Source organism: Aethalodelphis obliquidens, unplaced genomic scaffold (genome assembly GCF_003676395.1).
Source record: "Aethalodelphis obliquidens isolate GAN/ISIS:26980383/991018 unplaced genomic scaffold, ASM367639v1 scaffold4, whole genome shotgun sequence".
Taxonomy (NCBI): domain Eukaryota; kingdom Metazoa; phylum Chordata; class Mammalia; order Artiodactyla; family Delphinidae; genus Aethalodelphis; species Aethalodelphis obliquidens.
In genome coordinates, this window is record NW_020837948.1 from 9,250,735 (window position 1) to 9,265,200 (window position 14,466).

The following is a 14,466-nucleotide window of genomic DNA, read 5'->3' on the forward strand; positions in this document are numbered from 1 at the left end:
ATTGTAGGCACTTAAAGGCTTTAAATGTATGCTCACAGTCACTGGCCACTAAGCAACTGATCTCCCTAAGACTGGAACATCAGAAAAAGAACAAAGAGAATGACCAACTTAAATATTCTGAACCTGAAATTGTGGCCTGTCCTCATCACAGAGATTAAGCAAAACGTCATGAGCTGTGAATACCACATAAAGGATCAACAAAAGCTTTGAGGACTACAGAACAGTAGCTGAGAGTGGCACTAATGCCATACATATATATATATATATATATATAAATATATATATATATATATATATATATGTGTATATATATATACATATATATATTTTAGCTTTAATTTGTGATTTACTATTGAGAAAATAACAAAAATATTTTATACAGTAAATTCACTTATCATTTATGGAGACCAAAAACAAATTGGAATAATGTTTAGAATATTTTAAAGCAAGGTAAAATAAACCAAGCAAACCAACCAACAAACAGCTTACCGATTTAAGCTGAGAGTTCTTTTTTATTTTTAACATCGTTATTGCAGTATAATTGCTTTACAATGGTGTGTTAGTTTCTGCTTTATAACAAAGTGAATCAGCTATATATATATATAGAGAGAGAGATATAGATATAGATATAGATATCCCCATATCTCTTCCCTCTTGCATCTCCCTCCCTCCTACTCTCCCTATGCCACCCCTCTAGGTGGTAACAAAGCACCAAGCTGATCTCCCTGTGCAATGCGGCTGCTTCCCCCTAACTATCAATTTTACATTTGGTACTGTATATAAGTCCATGCCATTCTTTCACTTTGTCCCAGCTTACCCTTCCCCCTCCCCGTGTCCTCAAGGCCATTCTCTAGTAGGTCTGTGTCTTTATTCTCGTCCTGCCCCTAAGTTCTTCATGATGACCCTTTTTTTTCTTAGATTCTACATATATGTGTTAGCATACAGTATTTGCTTTTCTCTTTCTGACTTACTTCACTCTGTATGACAGACTCCAGGTCCATCCACCTCACTACAAATAAATCAATTTTGTTTCTTTTTATGGCTGAGTAATATTCCATTGCATATATGTGCCTCATCTTCTTTATTCATTCGTCTGTCGATGGACACATAGGTTGCTTCCATGTCCTGGCTATTGTAAATGGAACTGCAATGAACATTGTGGTACATGACTCTTTTTGAATTATGGTTTTCTCAGGGTATATGCCCAGTAGTGGGATTGCTGGGGCGTATGGTAATTCTATTTTTAGTTTTTTAAGGAACCTCCATACTGTTCTCCATAGTGGCTGTATCAATTTACATTCCCACCAACTGTGCAAGAGGGTTTCCTTTTCTCCACACCCTCTCCAGCATTTATTGTTTGTAAATTTTTTGATGATGGCCATTCTGACTGGTGTGAGGTGATACCTCATTGTAGTTTTGATTTGCATTTCTCTAATGATTAATGATGTTGAGCATCCTTTCATGTGTTTGTTGGCAATCTGTGTATTTTCTTTGGAGAAATGTCTATTTAGGTCTTCTGCCCATTTTGGATTGGGTTGTTTGTTTTTTTGACATTGAGCTGCATGAGCTGCTTGTACATTTTGGAGATTAATATATTGTCAGTTGCTTCATTTGCAAATATTTTCTCCCATTCTGAGGGTGGTTTTTTGGTCTTGTTTATGGTTTCCTTTGCTGTGCAAAAGCTTTTGAGTTTCATTATGTCCCATTTTTTATTTTTGTTTTTATTTCCATTTCTCTAGGAGGTGGGTCAAAAAGGATCTTGCTGTGATTTATGTCATAGAGTGTTCTGCCTATGTTTTCCTCTAAGAGTTTTATAGTGTCTGGCCTTACATTTAGGTCTTTAATTCATTTTGAGTTTATTTTTGTGTATGGTATTAGGGAGTGTTCTAATTTCAGTCTTTTACATGTAGCTGTCCAGTTTTCCCAGCACCCCTTATTGAAGAGGCTGTCTTTTCTCCATTGTATATTCTTGACTCCTTTATTGAAACTAAAGTGACCATATGTGTGTGGCTTATCTCTGGGCTTTCTATCCAGTTCCATTGATCTATATTTCTGTTTTTGAGCCAGGACAACACTGCCTTAATTACTGTAGCTTTGTAGTATAATCTGAAGTCTGGGCGCCTGATTCCTCCAGCTCCGTTTTTCTTTCTCAAGATTGCTTTGGCTATTCGGGGTCTTTTGTGTTTCCTTACAAATTGTGAATTTTTTTGTTCTAGTTCTGTAAAAAATGCCAGTGGTAGTTTGATAGGGATTGCATTGAATCTGTAGATTGCTTTGGGTAGTAGAGTCATTTTCACAATGTTGATTCTTCCAATCCAAGAACATGGTATATCTCTCCATCTGTTTGTATCATCTTTAATTTCTTTCATCAGTGTCTTATAATTTTCTGCATACAGGTCTTTTGTCTCCTTAGGTAGGTGTATTCCTAGTTATTTGATTCTTTTTGTTGCAATGGTAAATGGGAGTGTTTCCTTAATTTCTCTTTCAGATATTTCATCATTAGTGTATAGGAATGGAAGAGATTTCTGTGCGTTAATTTTGTATCCTGCTACTTTACCAAATTCATTGATTAGCTCTAGTAGTTTTCCGGTAGCATCTTTAGGATTCTCTATGTATAGTATCATGTCATCTAAAAACAGTGACAGCTTTACTTCTTCTTTTCCAATTTGGATTCCTTTTATTTCTTTTCTTCTCTGATTGCTTTGGCTAAAACTTCCAAAATAATGTTGAATAATAGTGGTGAGAGTGGGCAACCTTGTCTTGTTCCTAATCTTAATGGAAATGATTTCAGTTTTTCACCATTGAGAACAATATTGGCTGTGGGTTTGTTATATATGGCCTTTATGATGTTGAGGTAAGTTCCCTCTATGCCTACTTTCTGGGGGGGGGGGTTATCATAAATGGGTGTTGAATTTTGTCAAAAGCTTTTTCTGCTTCTATTGAGATGATCTTCAATTTGTTAATGTGGTGTATCACATTGACTGATTTGCATATATTGAACAATCCTTGCATTCTGGAATAAACCCCACTTGATCATGGTGTATGATCCTTTTAATGTGCTGTTGGATTCTGTTTGCTAGTATTTTGTTGAGGATTTTTGCATCTATGTTCATCAGTGATATTGGCCTGTCATTTTCTATCTTTGTGACGTCTTTGTCTGGTTTTGGTATCAGGGTGATGGTGGCCTCGTAGAATAAGTTTTGGAGTGTTCCTCCCTCTGCTGTATTTTGGAAGAGTTTGAGAAGGCTAGGTGTTAGATCTCCTCTAAATATTTGGCTTTTGTTTGTTGGAAGATTTTTAATCACAGTTTCAATTTCATTGTTTGTGACTGGTCTGTTCATATTTTCTATTTCTTCCTGATTCAGTCTCAGAAGGTTGTGCTTTTCTAAGAATTTGTCCATTTCTTCCAGGTTGTCCATTTTATTGGCATATAGTTGGTTGTAGTAATCTCTCATGATCCTCTGTATTTCTGCAGTGTCAGTTGTTACTTCTCTTTTTTCATTTCTAATTCTGTTGGTTTGAGTCTTTTTTTCTTGATTAGTATGGCTAATGGTTCATAACTTATATTTTGATCACATCTCTCCGTTAAGTTGAGGGTCTGATCAAAAGGGGAGAATTGTTAAAAAGAAATAACAGGCCCAAGTGGAGTCAGTTGTGCTAAGCCCCACATGAGCAAAGCAAGACTTAATACCTAATCTAATCTAATGTAATTTTGCACAATATTAAGGATATGTGTGCTCAAAGATGTGAAACAACAGAAACTCTTAACTGTGGAAATATAAGCTTGTTCAGCCACTTTGCCAAATAGTTTAGTATTAAGCACATAAAAATTGAACACGTAAATCATGCAACAATCTCATCATTGGGTATAAAACAAAAATCAAAAGCGGAAACTCTTGGACTTTTGTAAAGAGACATGTCCAAGGACTTGATTGACTGTTTCCTTTCCAATGTTAGGGAAGTTTTCAACTATAATCTCTTCAAATATTTTCTCAGACCCTTTCTTTTTCTCCTCTTCTTCTGGGACCCCTAGGTCTTTGAGACTGTCCTCAATTCTTTTCATTCACTTTTCTTTATTCTGCTCTGTGGTAGTTATTTCCATTCTTTTATCTTCCAGGTCACTTTTCTGTTCTTCTGTCTCAATTATTCTGCTACTGATTCCTTCTAGAGAATTTTTAATTTCACTTATTGTATTGTTCATCATTGTTTGTTTGCTCTTTAGCTCTTGTAGGTCCTTGTTAAATGTTTCTTGTATTTTCTCCATTCTATTTCCAAGATTTTGGATCATCTTTACTATCATTACTCTGAATTCTTTTTCAGGTAGACTGCCTATTTCCTCTTTATTTGTTTGGTCTGGTGGGTTTTTACCTTGCTCCTTCACCTGCTGCATTTCTCTGTCTTTTCATTTTGTTTACTTTACTGTGTTTGTGGTCTCCTTTTTACAGGCTGCAGGTTCATAGTTCCCGTTGCTTTTGGTGTCTGCCTCCAGACAGTGAGGTTGGTTCAGTGGCTGTGTAGGCTTGCTGGTGGAGTGGACTGGTTCCTGTATTCTGGTGGATGGGGCTGCATCTTGCTTTTATGGTGGGCAGGGCTGCGTCCAGTGGTGTGTTTTGGGGTGTCTGTGGACTTATTATGATTTTAGGCAGCCTCTCTGCTAATGGGTGGGGTTGTGTTCCTGTCTTGCTAGTTGTTTGGCATGGGGCGTCCAGCACTTGATCTTGCTGGCCGTTTGGTAGAGCTGGGTCTTAGCGTTGAGACAGAGATCTCTGGGAGAAATCTCACCAATTGATATTATGTCAGGCCAGGAGGTCTCTGGTGGTCCAATGTCCTGAACTCAGCTCTCCCACCTCAGAGGCTCAGCTGTGACACCACTTTGGAGCACCAAGACCCTATCAGCCACATGGCTCAGAAGAGAAGAAAAGGGAGAATCGTGCTGTGTGGCAACAAAGTGGATATTAAGGACAGAAAGGTTAAGGCAAAGTCGATTGTCTTCCACCGAAAGAAGAATCTTCAGTACTATGACATCTCCGCCAAAAGTAACTACAATTTTGAAAAGCCCTTCCTCTGGCTTGCTAGAAAACTGATCGGAGACCCTAACATGGAGTTCGTCGCCATGCCTGCTCTCGCCCCGCCAGAGGTGGTCATGGACCCAGCGTTGGCAGCGCAGTACGAGCACGATCTAGAGGTTGCTCAGACAACTGCCCTCCCGGATGAAGATGATGAACTGTGAGAAGAGTGAAGCTGGAGCCCAGCGTCAGAAGTCTAGTTTTATAGGCAACTGTCCTGTGATGTCAGTGGTGCAGCGTGTTTGCCACTTTATTATATAGCTAAGCAGAACATGTGCTTAATGTTTGGTATGCTGAAGGAGATGAATGGGCTTTGGAGTGAATGTGGCAGTTAAAAAAAAAAACAAACTTCATTTTTTTGGACCTGCATATTTAGGTGTTTTGGAACACAGTTCTTTCCTCCTTAAGTTTCAAATATAAGACTGCTACAGTCACATCACAATATTCAGTGGTAGAATCTTGTTTGTTACTGTCATTCCCATTCCTTTTCGTTTAGAATCAGAATAAAGTTGTATTTCAAATATCTAAAAAAAAAAAAAAAAAAAGAAGAAAAGGGAGAAAAAAAGAAAGAAAAAATAAAATAAAATAAAAATAAAATATAAATTAAAAAAAAAGTAGAGAGCAACTAAACCAATAAACAAATCCACCAGTGATAACAAGCACTAAAAACTAAACTAAGATAAACATAAAAGTCAGAAAGAGATCAGTTGCATACAGCAAACCCCAAGTCTACAGTTGCTCCCAAAGTCCACTGCCTCAATTTTGGGATGATTCGTTGTCTATTCAGGTATTTCACAGATGCAGGGTACATCAAGTTGATTGTGGAGATAATCTGCTGCTCCTGAGGCTGCACGGTGAAATTTCCCTTTTTCTTCTTTGTTCTCACAGTTCCTGGGGTTCAGCTTTGGATTTGGCCCCACCTCTGCATGTAGATCACCCTCTGGTGTCTGTTCTTTGCCCAGACAGGAGGGGGGTTAAAAGAGCAGCTGATTAGGCACACTTGCTCACTTAGGCCAGGGAAGGGAGGGTCACGGTAGTCATAATTGGAATGTGGGGCAAGCCTGTGGTGGCAGAGGCCGGTGTGATGTTGCAATAGCCTGAGGTGTGCTGTGTGTTCTCCCAGGGAAGTTGTCCCTGGATCATGGGACCCTGGCAGTGGCGGGTTGCACAGGCTCGTGGGCAGTGGGAGGTATGTGTGCATGGTGACCTGTGCTTGCACACAGGATTCTTGGTGGCAGCAGCAGCCGGGTTAGCGTTTCATGCCCCTCTCTGGGGTCGGAGCTGATAGCCACGGCTCATGCCTGTCTGTGGAGCTCACTTAGGCAGTGCTCTGCCTTCTGTGGGTACACAGGGAAGGAATCCCCTCTCCTCGTGCACCCCAAAACAATGGTCTCTTGCCTCTTAGGCAGTTCCAGACTTTTTCCTGGACTCCCTCCCAGCTGGCTGTGGTGCACTAACCCCCTCAGCCTGTCTTCACACAGCCAACCCCAGTCCTCTCCTTGGGGTCTGATCTCTGGAGCCTGAGCCTCAGCTCCCAGCCCCTACCTGCCCCGGTGGGTGAGCAGACAAGCCTCTCAGGCTGATGAGTGCTGGTCGGCACCGATCCTCTGTGCAGGAATCTCTCCGCTTTGCCCTCTGTACCCCATTGCTGTGCTCTCCTCCATGGCTCCAAAGCCTCCCCCCCGCCCACCTGCCATCTCCACCAGTGAAGGGACTTCCTAGTGTGTGGAAACTTTTCCTCCTTCACAGCTCCCTCCCAGAGGTGCAGGTGCCATCCCTATTCTTTTGTCTCTGTTTTTTCTTTTTTCTTTTGCCCTACCCAAAGAAAACGTGGGGATTTTCTTTCTTTTTGGGAAGTCTGAGGTCTTCTGGCAGTATTCAGTAGGTGTTCTGTAGGAGCTGTTCCAAATGTAGATGTATTTTTGATGTATTTGTGGGGAGGAAGGTGATCTCCACGTCTTACTCCTCTGCCATGTTGAAGGTCCTCCAAAAATTTTTATTTTATATTGGAGTATAGTTGATTAACAATTTGTGTTAGTTTCAATTGTACAGCAAAGTGATTCAGTTATACATATACATGTATCTATTATGTTTAAAATTCTTTTCCCATTAGGTTATTTCAGAGTATTGAGCCGAGTTCCATGTATTATACAGTAGGTCCTAGTTGGTTATCTATTTTAAATATAGCAGTGTGTACATGTCAAACCCAAACTCCCAATCTATCCCTTCCCCCATCCCCTGTAACCATAAGTTTTTTCTCTAAGTCAGTGAGTCTGTTTCTGTTTTGTAAGTAAGTCCATTTGTATCATTTTTTTCAGATTCCACATATAAGTGGTATCATATGATATTTGTCTTTGTCTGACTTACTTCACATAGTGGTGTGCAACTATTTTTTAAAAATTGTTCTACAGGAATTCCCTGGTGGTCCTGTGGTTAGGACTCTGGGCTTTCACTCCTGAGGGCCCAGGTGCAATCCCTGGTTGGGGAACTAGGATCCTGTAAGCCATGGGGTGCGACCAAAAAAAAACTGTTCTAAATAGTTCTTTACAGAATCCATCAAAGTTATTACAAGATTATTTATTTTTTTCAATGCAATAGGACATTAATAATATACTCCTCGTGAGGTATGCAATTCAGTTTTACCTTGTACAGCAATTAAATTGAGTTTCTGACACTGTGAATAATTAAGTAATAGGGCATAGAAGGACAAGTGATTTAGAAGTTGACTGGAATGATTAAAAATATCACAAAAGTTGGAAATGTGTTGCAAAATATTTAAAAATAATTTTTTATTACACTTATTATAATAAAAAAATGTGAAAACCTAACTATTACCATGCACACTCAAAGATTCCTAAGTCCAAATTCTGTTAAATACAACTGATTGGACTGTATGGGAACTGAAGAGAAATAAAAGATGCCAAACTATGAAACAGATAATTATCCATCTCCTTGCTGGTTCTTAGACACATATGATATGACTGGTTGCCAATATGATTAAATAGTCACCATCTAAATTCAACCTAAAGCCTCTATTGTCTCTGTCAATATACTGGAAAAAAAATCAGATAATGTGAAAATCATTCTTTTTTTTTTTTTTTGCGGTACGCGGGTCTCTCACTGTTGTGGCCTCTCTCGTTGCAGAGCACAGGCTCAGGACGCACAGGCTCAGCGGCCATGGCTCACGGGCCCAGCCACTCCACGGCATGTGGGATCTTCCCGGACTGGGGCACGAACCCGTGTCCCCTGCATCGGCAGGCAGACTCTCAACCACTGCGCCACCAGGGAAGCCTGAAAATCATTCTTTTTACTGGAAAATTTTCAATGATCAATAGAACTCTTTAAAAAAACGAAATTGAGAAGAGTAACATATTAACCTATTAAGATTACATTATCTATTAGCTATAGAATTTAACTTTCTAATCACTGGCAAACAAGAGGCAAAGGGCAGACAAAAGTAGGGGGAGGGGAAGAGAAGAGCTGATTTAAAGGAGCATAGTCTGGAGCTGGGAACACTGTGCTAGGATGACCTAAATAAGGAAAACTCTGGACCACATTGCATAACCATAGGAGTCCCCATTCATATTGTAATCTATGAAACTGGTATCTGTTGGAAAATATTCTATATATAATAAATCAGAATGTTAACTTGTCTCCTGAGCCCAACACTGGGGCCATGCTCTGGAAGATAAATTTGTAAAGAATCACACACTGCGTTAATTAGTTTGGTAAAAGGAAGCATAGAAGTTAAAGACAGGAGGTTGGAAAGGCAAACGTCCCCTCTCTGCCTATGTCATGAGGCAACAGTGACCTTCCTTCTGACTCTTCTCACTTCTATAAGGGCACTCTTGAGCGGTATCTGCAATTGAGGGTTTAGTTCTATAAAGAATTATTGTCTCTTACTCCTGGAAGAGAATATTTAGGAGTCCTGAGGTCCAGAGTATTTAAGCAATAATAAAGTCTTCAGAACTCATTGGTTAACTGAAGCATGTATAGAAAATAAAATGAAACTACACAGACATCTGCTTTTGGCTTGATAGAGTGGCTTGTAGAAGACCATTGCTTCCACTGACAACTATTAGAAAAACTAAATAAAATACAGGAAGAAATGATTTGAAGAATCAGAGAGATAATGAATCAACCAGGACAAGAGGATCTACATTGCAGAAAGGCGAGAAGCACAGTTTCCTTCAGGCCACTTTCCTCTCAGGGGATTTGCCAGTTCTCAGAAACATGCATCAGGCTCACAGAACAATGGGTGGAAGAGAAGTCCTCAGAGTTGTAAGCAAGCTCAGGAATGTGGAGACAGAATCTGAGGTTTAGGCTGCTAAGGGAGACAGTATGCAAGCAGGAAGTAGGCAGTCAATAGTCCTGAGGTGTGATATACACACAGAAGAGTGTAGCCAAATGTCTTCTCACATGTGCTGATTAAGCTACGTAGGGCAAAAGGTTAAGAAGGCCAAAAGCAGCTAGAAAATACAGTGAAGGTTTTGACAGTCTCAAGGTATTTAAGATATAAAAATTGGAGTTCATGACTCAGTGAAGAAAAGGTCCCTGGGGAGCACCCTAATCTCTTACATGGAACCTAGAAGGGCTTCACCTTGGGAGTCAGGGAAGAAACAGGAAGACACATACAAAGGTTGCAAAAGATGACAAGTTGGCTCAGGTTCTCACTGGGTTGAGATAACCTGCCCCTCTGATACTAGCAAGAGGATGGGAGAATCCTCCCAGTAGGAAGAAAACATCATTTAGAGCCTCAAAATTCTCATATGCAATGCCCACATTTCTTCAAACGTTCCAAGACCAGCAAGAAGCAGGACAAAGAAAAAAATAGATAATAGAAACAGATACACAGTTGACTCAGATATTGGAGCTATCTGTTATTGACTTTAAGACAACTGGGATTATTAATGTATTCAAGAAAATAAATGACAAGATAAAGAGTTTCAAATGGAAACTGCAGAACAGAAAAACACAATGACTAAAATTTAAAACTCTATTTAATGGGTTTAACAGCAGACAAAACCCAACTCGAGAGATTTTGTGATCTGGAAGATGGGTCAGTAGAAAATATCAAAACTCAAGCACAAGATTTAAAAAAAAAAGAAAAAAGAGAGCATAAAAGACATATAGAACATAATACAAACTTTTAATAACATGTGATTGGAGTCCAGTTGGGCAGGAGAGAAAATGGAGCAAAAGCAATAACTGAAAAGATTTTGCCCAAGATTTTTCCAAAATTATAAAGAGATGTCAAGTTACAGATTTAAGAAGTGGTATGACCTCATGCAGTAGGTTATATAACAACAAAAGAAATCCATCTAGACACATCATAACAAAACTGCTGGACACCAAAAATAAAGAGTTAATCTCTACTTTTTTTATGGAAAGGCATTTTATTTTAAATATAGCAGTGTGTACATGTCAATCCCAAACCCCCAATCTATCCCTTCCCCCTACCTTTCACCCCTGGTAACCATATATTCGTTCTAAAGAGTTAATCTTAAAACCAGCCACAGAATAAAAAAAAAGACATATTTCCTTAAACAGAAATGACTGAAGCCACAGGATATGGCATGATTTCTCTAAAGCGCTGAAAAAGAATAAACTGTCAGGCTTCCCTGGTGGCGCAGTGGTTGGGAGTCTGCCTGCCGATGCAGGGGACACGGGTTCGTGCCCCGGTCTGGGAAGATCCCACATGCCGCGGAGTGGCTAGGCCTGTGAGCCATGGCCGCTGAGCCTGCACGTCTGGAGCCTGTGCTCCACAACGGGAGAGGCCACAACAGTGAGAGGCCCGCGTACCGCAAAAAAAAAAAAAAAAAGCTAGTATTTAAAAAGAAAATTACCTATGTTGAGTATTATTTTTATTTTACATGGCTTTATGTTTACATGGCATTATTATTATTGTTTATTTATTTATTTACAACAATGGAGGGTTTAATTCCTTGCCTTCTGACCCTAACACAGGAACACAGGCATAACTGGTGAGACAAATCCAGAAGTTCTAATCTATGGGTTTACTTACTCAGAATCTGCTAACTCAATATAGGAAATATTCAGAGTATAAACAAATGAACAAAGAACATCTTTAAGGCTTCACAAAACAACCAGGGTCCTTGTTGAGAGTTGTAAACTTGTTTGGATTTTGGATCTGCCACTTAAGGGCTGCTTGATAATGAGGTATCGCCTCACACTGGTCAGAATGACCACCATCAAAAAGTCTACAAACAATAAATGCTGGAGAGGGTGTGGAGAAAAGGGAACCCTCCTGCACTGTTAGTGGGAATGTAAATTGATACAGCCACTATGGAGAACAGTATGGAGGTTCCTTAAAAAACTAAAAATAGAACTACCATATGACCCAGCAATCCCACTACTGGGCATATACCCTGATAAAACCATAATTCAAAAGGACACATGTATCCCAAAGTTCACTGCAGCACTATTTACAATAGCCAGGACATGGAAACAATCTGAATGTCCAACGATAGATGAATGGATAAAGAAGAAGTGGTACATATATACAATGGAATATTACTCAGCCATAAAAAGGAACGAAATTGGGTCATTTGTAGAGATGTGGATGGACCTAGAGTCTGTCATACAGAGTGAAGTAAGCCAGAAAGAGAAAAACAAATATCATATATTAGTGCATATACGTGGAATCTAGAAAAATGGTATAGATCAACCTATTTGTAGGGCAGGAATAGAGACGTAGAGGTAGAGAACGGACATGTGGACACAGTGGGGGAAGGGGAGGGTGGGACGAACTGGGAGATTAGGTTTGATATAAATAAACTACCATGTGTAAAACAGATAGCTAGTGGGAACCTGCTGTACAGCACAGAGAACTCAGCTTCGTGCTCTGTGATGACCTAGATGGAGGGGATGGGGGTGGTGGTGGGAGGGAGGTCCAAGAGGGAGGGGATATAGGTATACATATAGCTGATTCACTTCATTGTACAGCAGAAACTAACACAACACTGTAAAACAATTTTACTCCAATTAAAAGAAGTATCAGTTCTAGGTGTTCTAGGTGTATTAATGTTCTAGGTCTCAATTTCCTCAACAGTAAACAAGATTTATTTTTCCTCCTCGAAGAACCATTGTGACAAAAAGATATAAGATTTTAAAAAATATAGTTTCATGACAAATAGAAGATATTCAGTGTTAATTTCCTTTCTCCCCACTTCAGATCAACACACTGACCTTGCTATAGTTGTTGAAAATTATCAAGTAAATATCAATTCATTAACCAGGTTGGGTAGCAATTAAAGTCACAGTTCCAAGTTGGATGGAAAAAGTAAAAATACCCCAAATTTGTTTCCCTTTATTGCAAATTCTGCCAAATATTTTTTGAATTCTTAGGGAAATCTGTTGGCTTTAAAATTTTATCTATTTTTCTTGGGGGTCTGAGTTTGTAGGTACATCTTTGGATCTCAGATGCTGAGTTTGAAACTTGAGAGATAATGAAACCTTGAACCAATGTCCAGAAAGTTTTGATTTTAATGTCACCACCAATCAACTGATGGTGGCTGCCTGGAGCACATACAGAAAAGGATTCTGAATCTGAACCTACCAAAAAAAGAAACAGCATCTGCTATGGATGTGGGAGGCGGAATGGCAGCTTGCATGTCATGCTTCTGATAATCCACTCTACCTCCAAGGTATATAGCACTTTGGAATATGAGAAATCCTCTTAATGTAAAGAACGTTTTCAAGCTTCCACAGGATAGAAAAGTTGCACTTTGAAGGTTCATAAAGGAGCAAAATGTATGATCACGAGAAGTTTGGGTTTCTATAAACTACAGGTTTCTATAACCTCTACGTTAAAAAAAGTCCTCTTGGCAATATTTTTCAAAATTAAAAAATCTGTGGATTATTTAATGGATAAAAAATAAAGAGAGGAGTGTCTGCGCTTCCAGTGGGTACTGTGGGAGCGAGGGCTGGCGACAGGTTAGTGGATGGGCCTGGCATGAGTAAGGGCACTGGCTGGGCCTCCTGGGTGAGCTGGAGCCTACCAGAAAGCTTAGATCCTGTGGCCAAGGGTACAGACCTTGGCAAAGTGGAGCGTGTCAGGCAGCCTGATGACAGCGACTGCTTGATGAAGAATATCCAATAGCTGGAATGATGCAGTTCTGGAGGATCTAAAAACGGTGATGAGCTCTACTCCAACTTACAAAGGCAGTTCTGTGGCGGACCATGACCCCAAGCTTCCTTGATGAGACCACTGCCTGGATAATCAGATAACTTAAAAGAAAAGAAAAAGTGGTTCCCTATATCCAGAAAAATAGAACATTAAAGATGCAGCAGTGTTCTAAACAAAAACCCATATAGAGAGTGGACTTCTCTGCTTCGCCTGAACTCTGCAAGGAACCAGAGCCTTTGGACCAGCAGAGGCCACTTGCACCCATCTGCCTCCTTGGACAGTCCAGATGAATTTGGTTTCCTGAATATGCTTGGGGCACCTCTGGGACTTCTTACCTGCAGAAGTGGTGTAGGGATGACTCAGCACCCTTCGTAACCTGGCTTGCTGCTGTGGACTTACTTTGGAGAATCTTGAAGTCATAAACCTGGGGCCCAGATGTAAACCTGGGTGGAGGCCGTAACCTGGGCCTCAAATGCTGGCCAAGTCCGCCAATGCTGCACTCCAGAGCAGAGAAAGAAAGCGCTCAGCGCCCGCATGACTCAGACCCGACACATGGCCCTCAGGCGACTGCACCTGACTGGGAAGCCCCTGAAAAGAGGCTACCCCTCAGGTGTCTCCAGGACCTGAAGAGAAGAGCCCCTGACAGGATGCCCGGCCTAAGGTGACTCCGTGACAGGCCGGCTGCCCAAGCCGTGTGGCTGACAGGGTCTTGGTGCTCTGGCCTGGCGTCAGGCCTGAGCTTCTGAGGTGGGAGAGCTGACTTCAGGACATTGGACAACAAGAGATCTCCCAGCCTCACATAGTATCAATTGGTGAGAGCTCTCCAGAGATCTCTGTCTCAATGCTAAGAACCAGCTATACCCAACAGCCAGCAAGCTCCAGTGCTGGACGCCCCATGCCAAACAACTAGCAAGACAGGAACACAACCCTACCCATTAGCAGCCTAAAACCATACTAAGTCCACAGACACCGCAAAACACACTACCAACACGGTTCTGCTGACCAGAAAGACAAGATCCAGCCTTATCCACCAGAACACAGGCACCAGTCCACTCCACCAAGAAGGCTACACAACCTACTGAACCAACCTTACCCAATGGGGGTAGACACCAAATAAAACAGGAACTATGAACCTGCACCTACAAAAGGAGACCACAAACAGAGTAAGTTAAACAAAATGACAAGCCAGAGAAATATGCAGCAGATGAAGGAGCAAGGTAAAACCCCACCAGACCAAACAAATGAACAGGA

The 14,466-nt window shown here is 40.6% G+C and overlaps 1 protein-coding gene across 1 annotated transcript; it reads left to right on the forward strand.

The window, feature by feature from the left end:
- Positions 1 to 4,696: 4,696 nt before the first annotated feature.
- Positions 4,697 to 5,582, forward strand: LOC113617633 (GTP-binding nuclear protein Ran-like). The gene is made up of 2 exons (XM_027101241.1): positions 4,697 to 4,732; positions 4,913 to 5,582. The coding sequence occupies exons 1-2, from the start codon at positions 4,697 to 4,699 to the stop codon at positions 5,228 to 5,230; spliced, it is 354 nt and encodes a 117-aa protein (XP_026957042.1). The 3' UTR covers positions 5,231 to 5,582.
- The last annotated feature ends 8,884 nt before the right edge of the window (positions 5,583 to 14,466 follow it).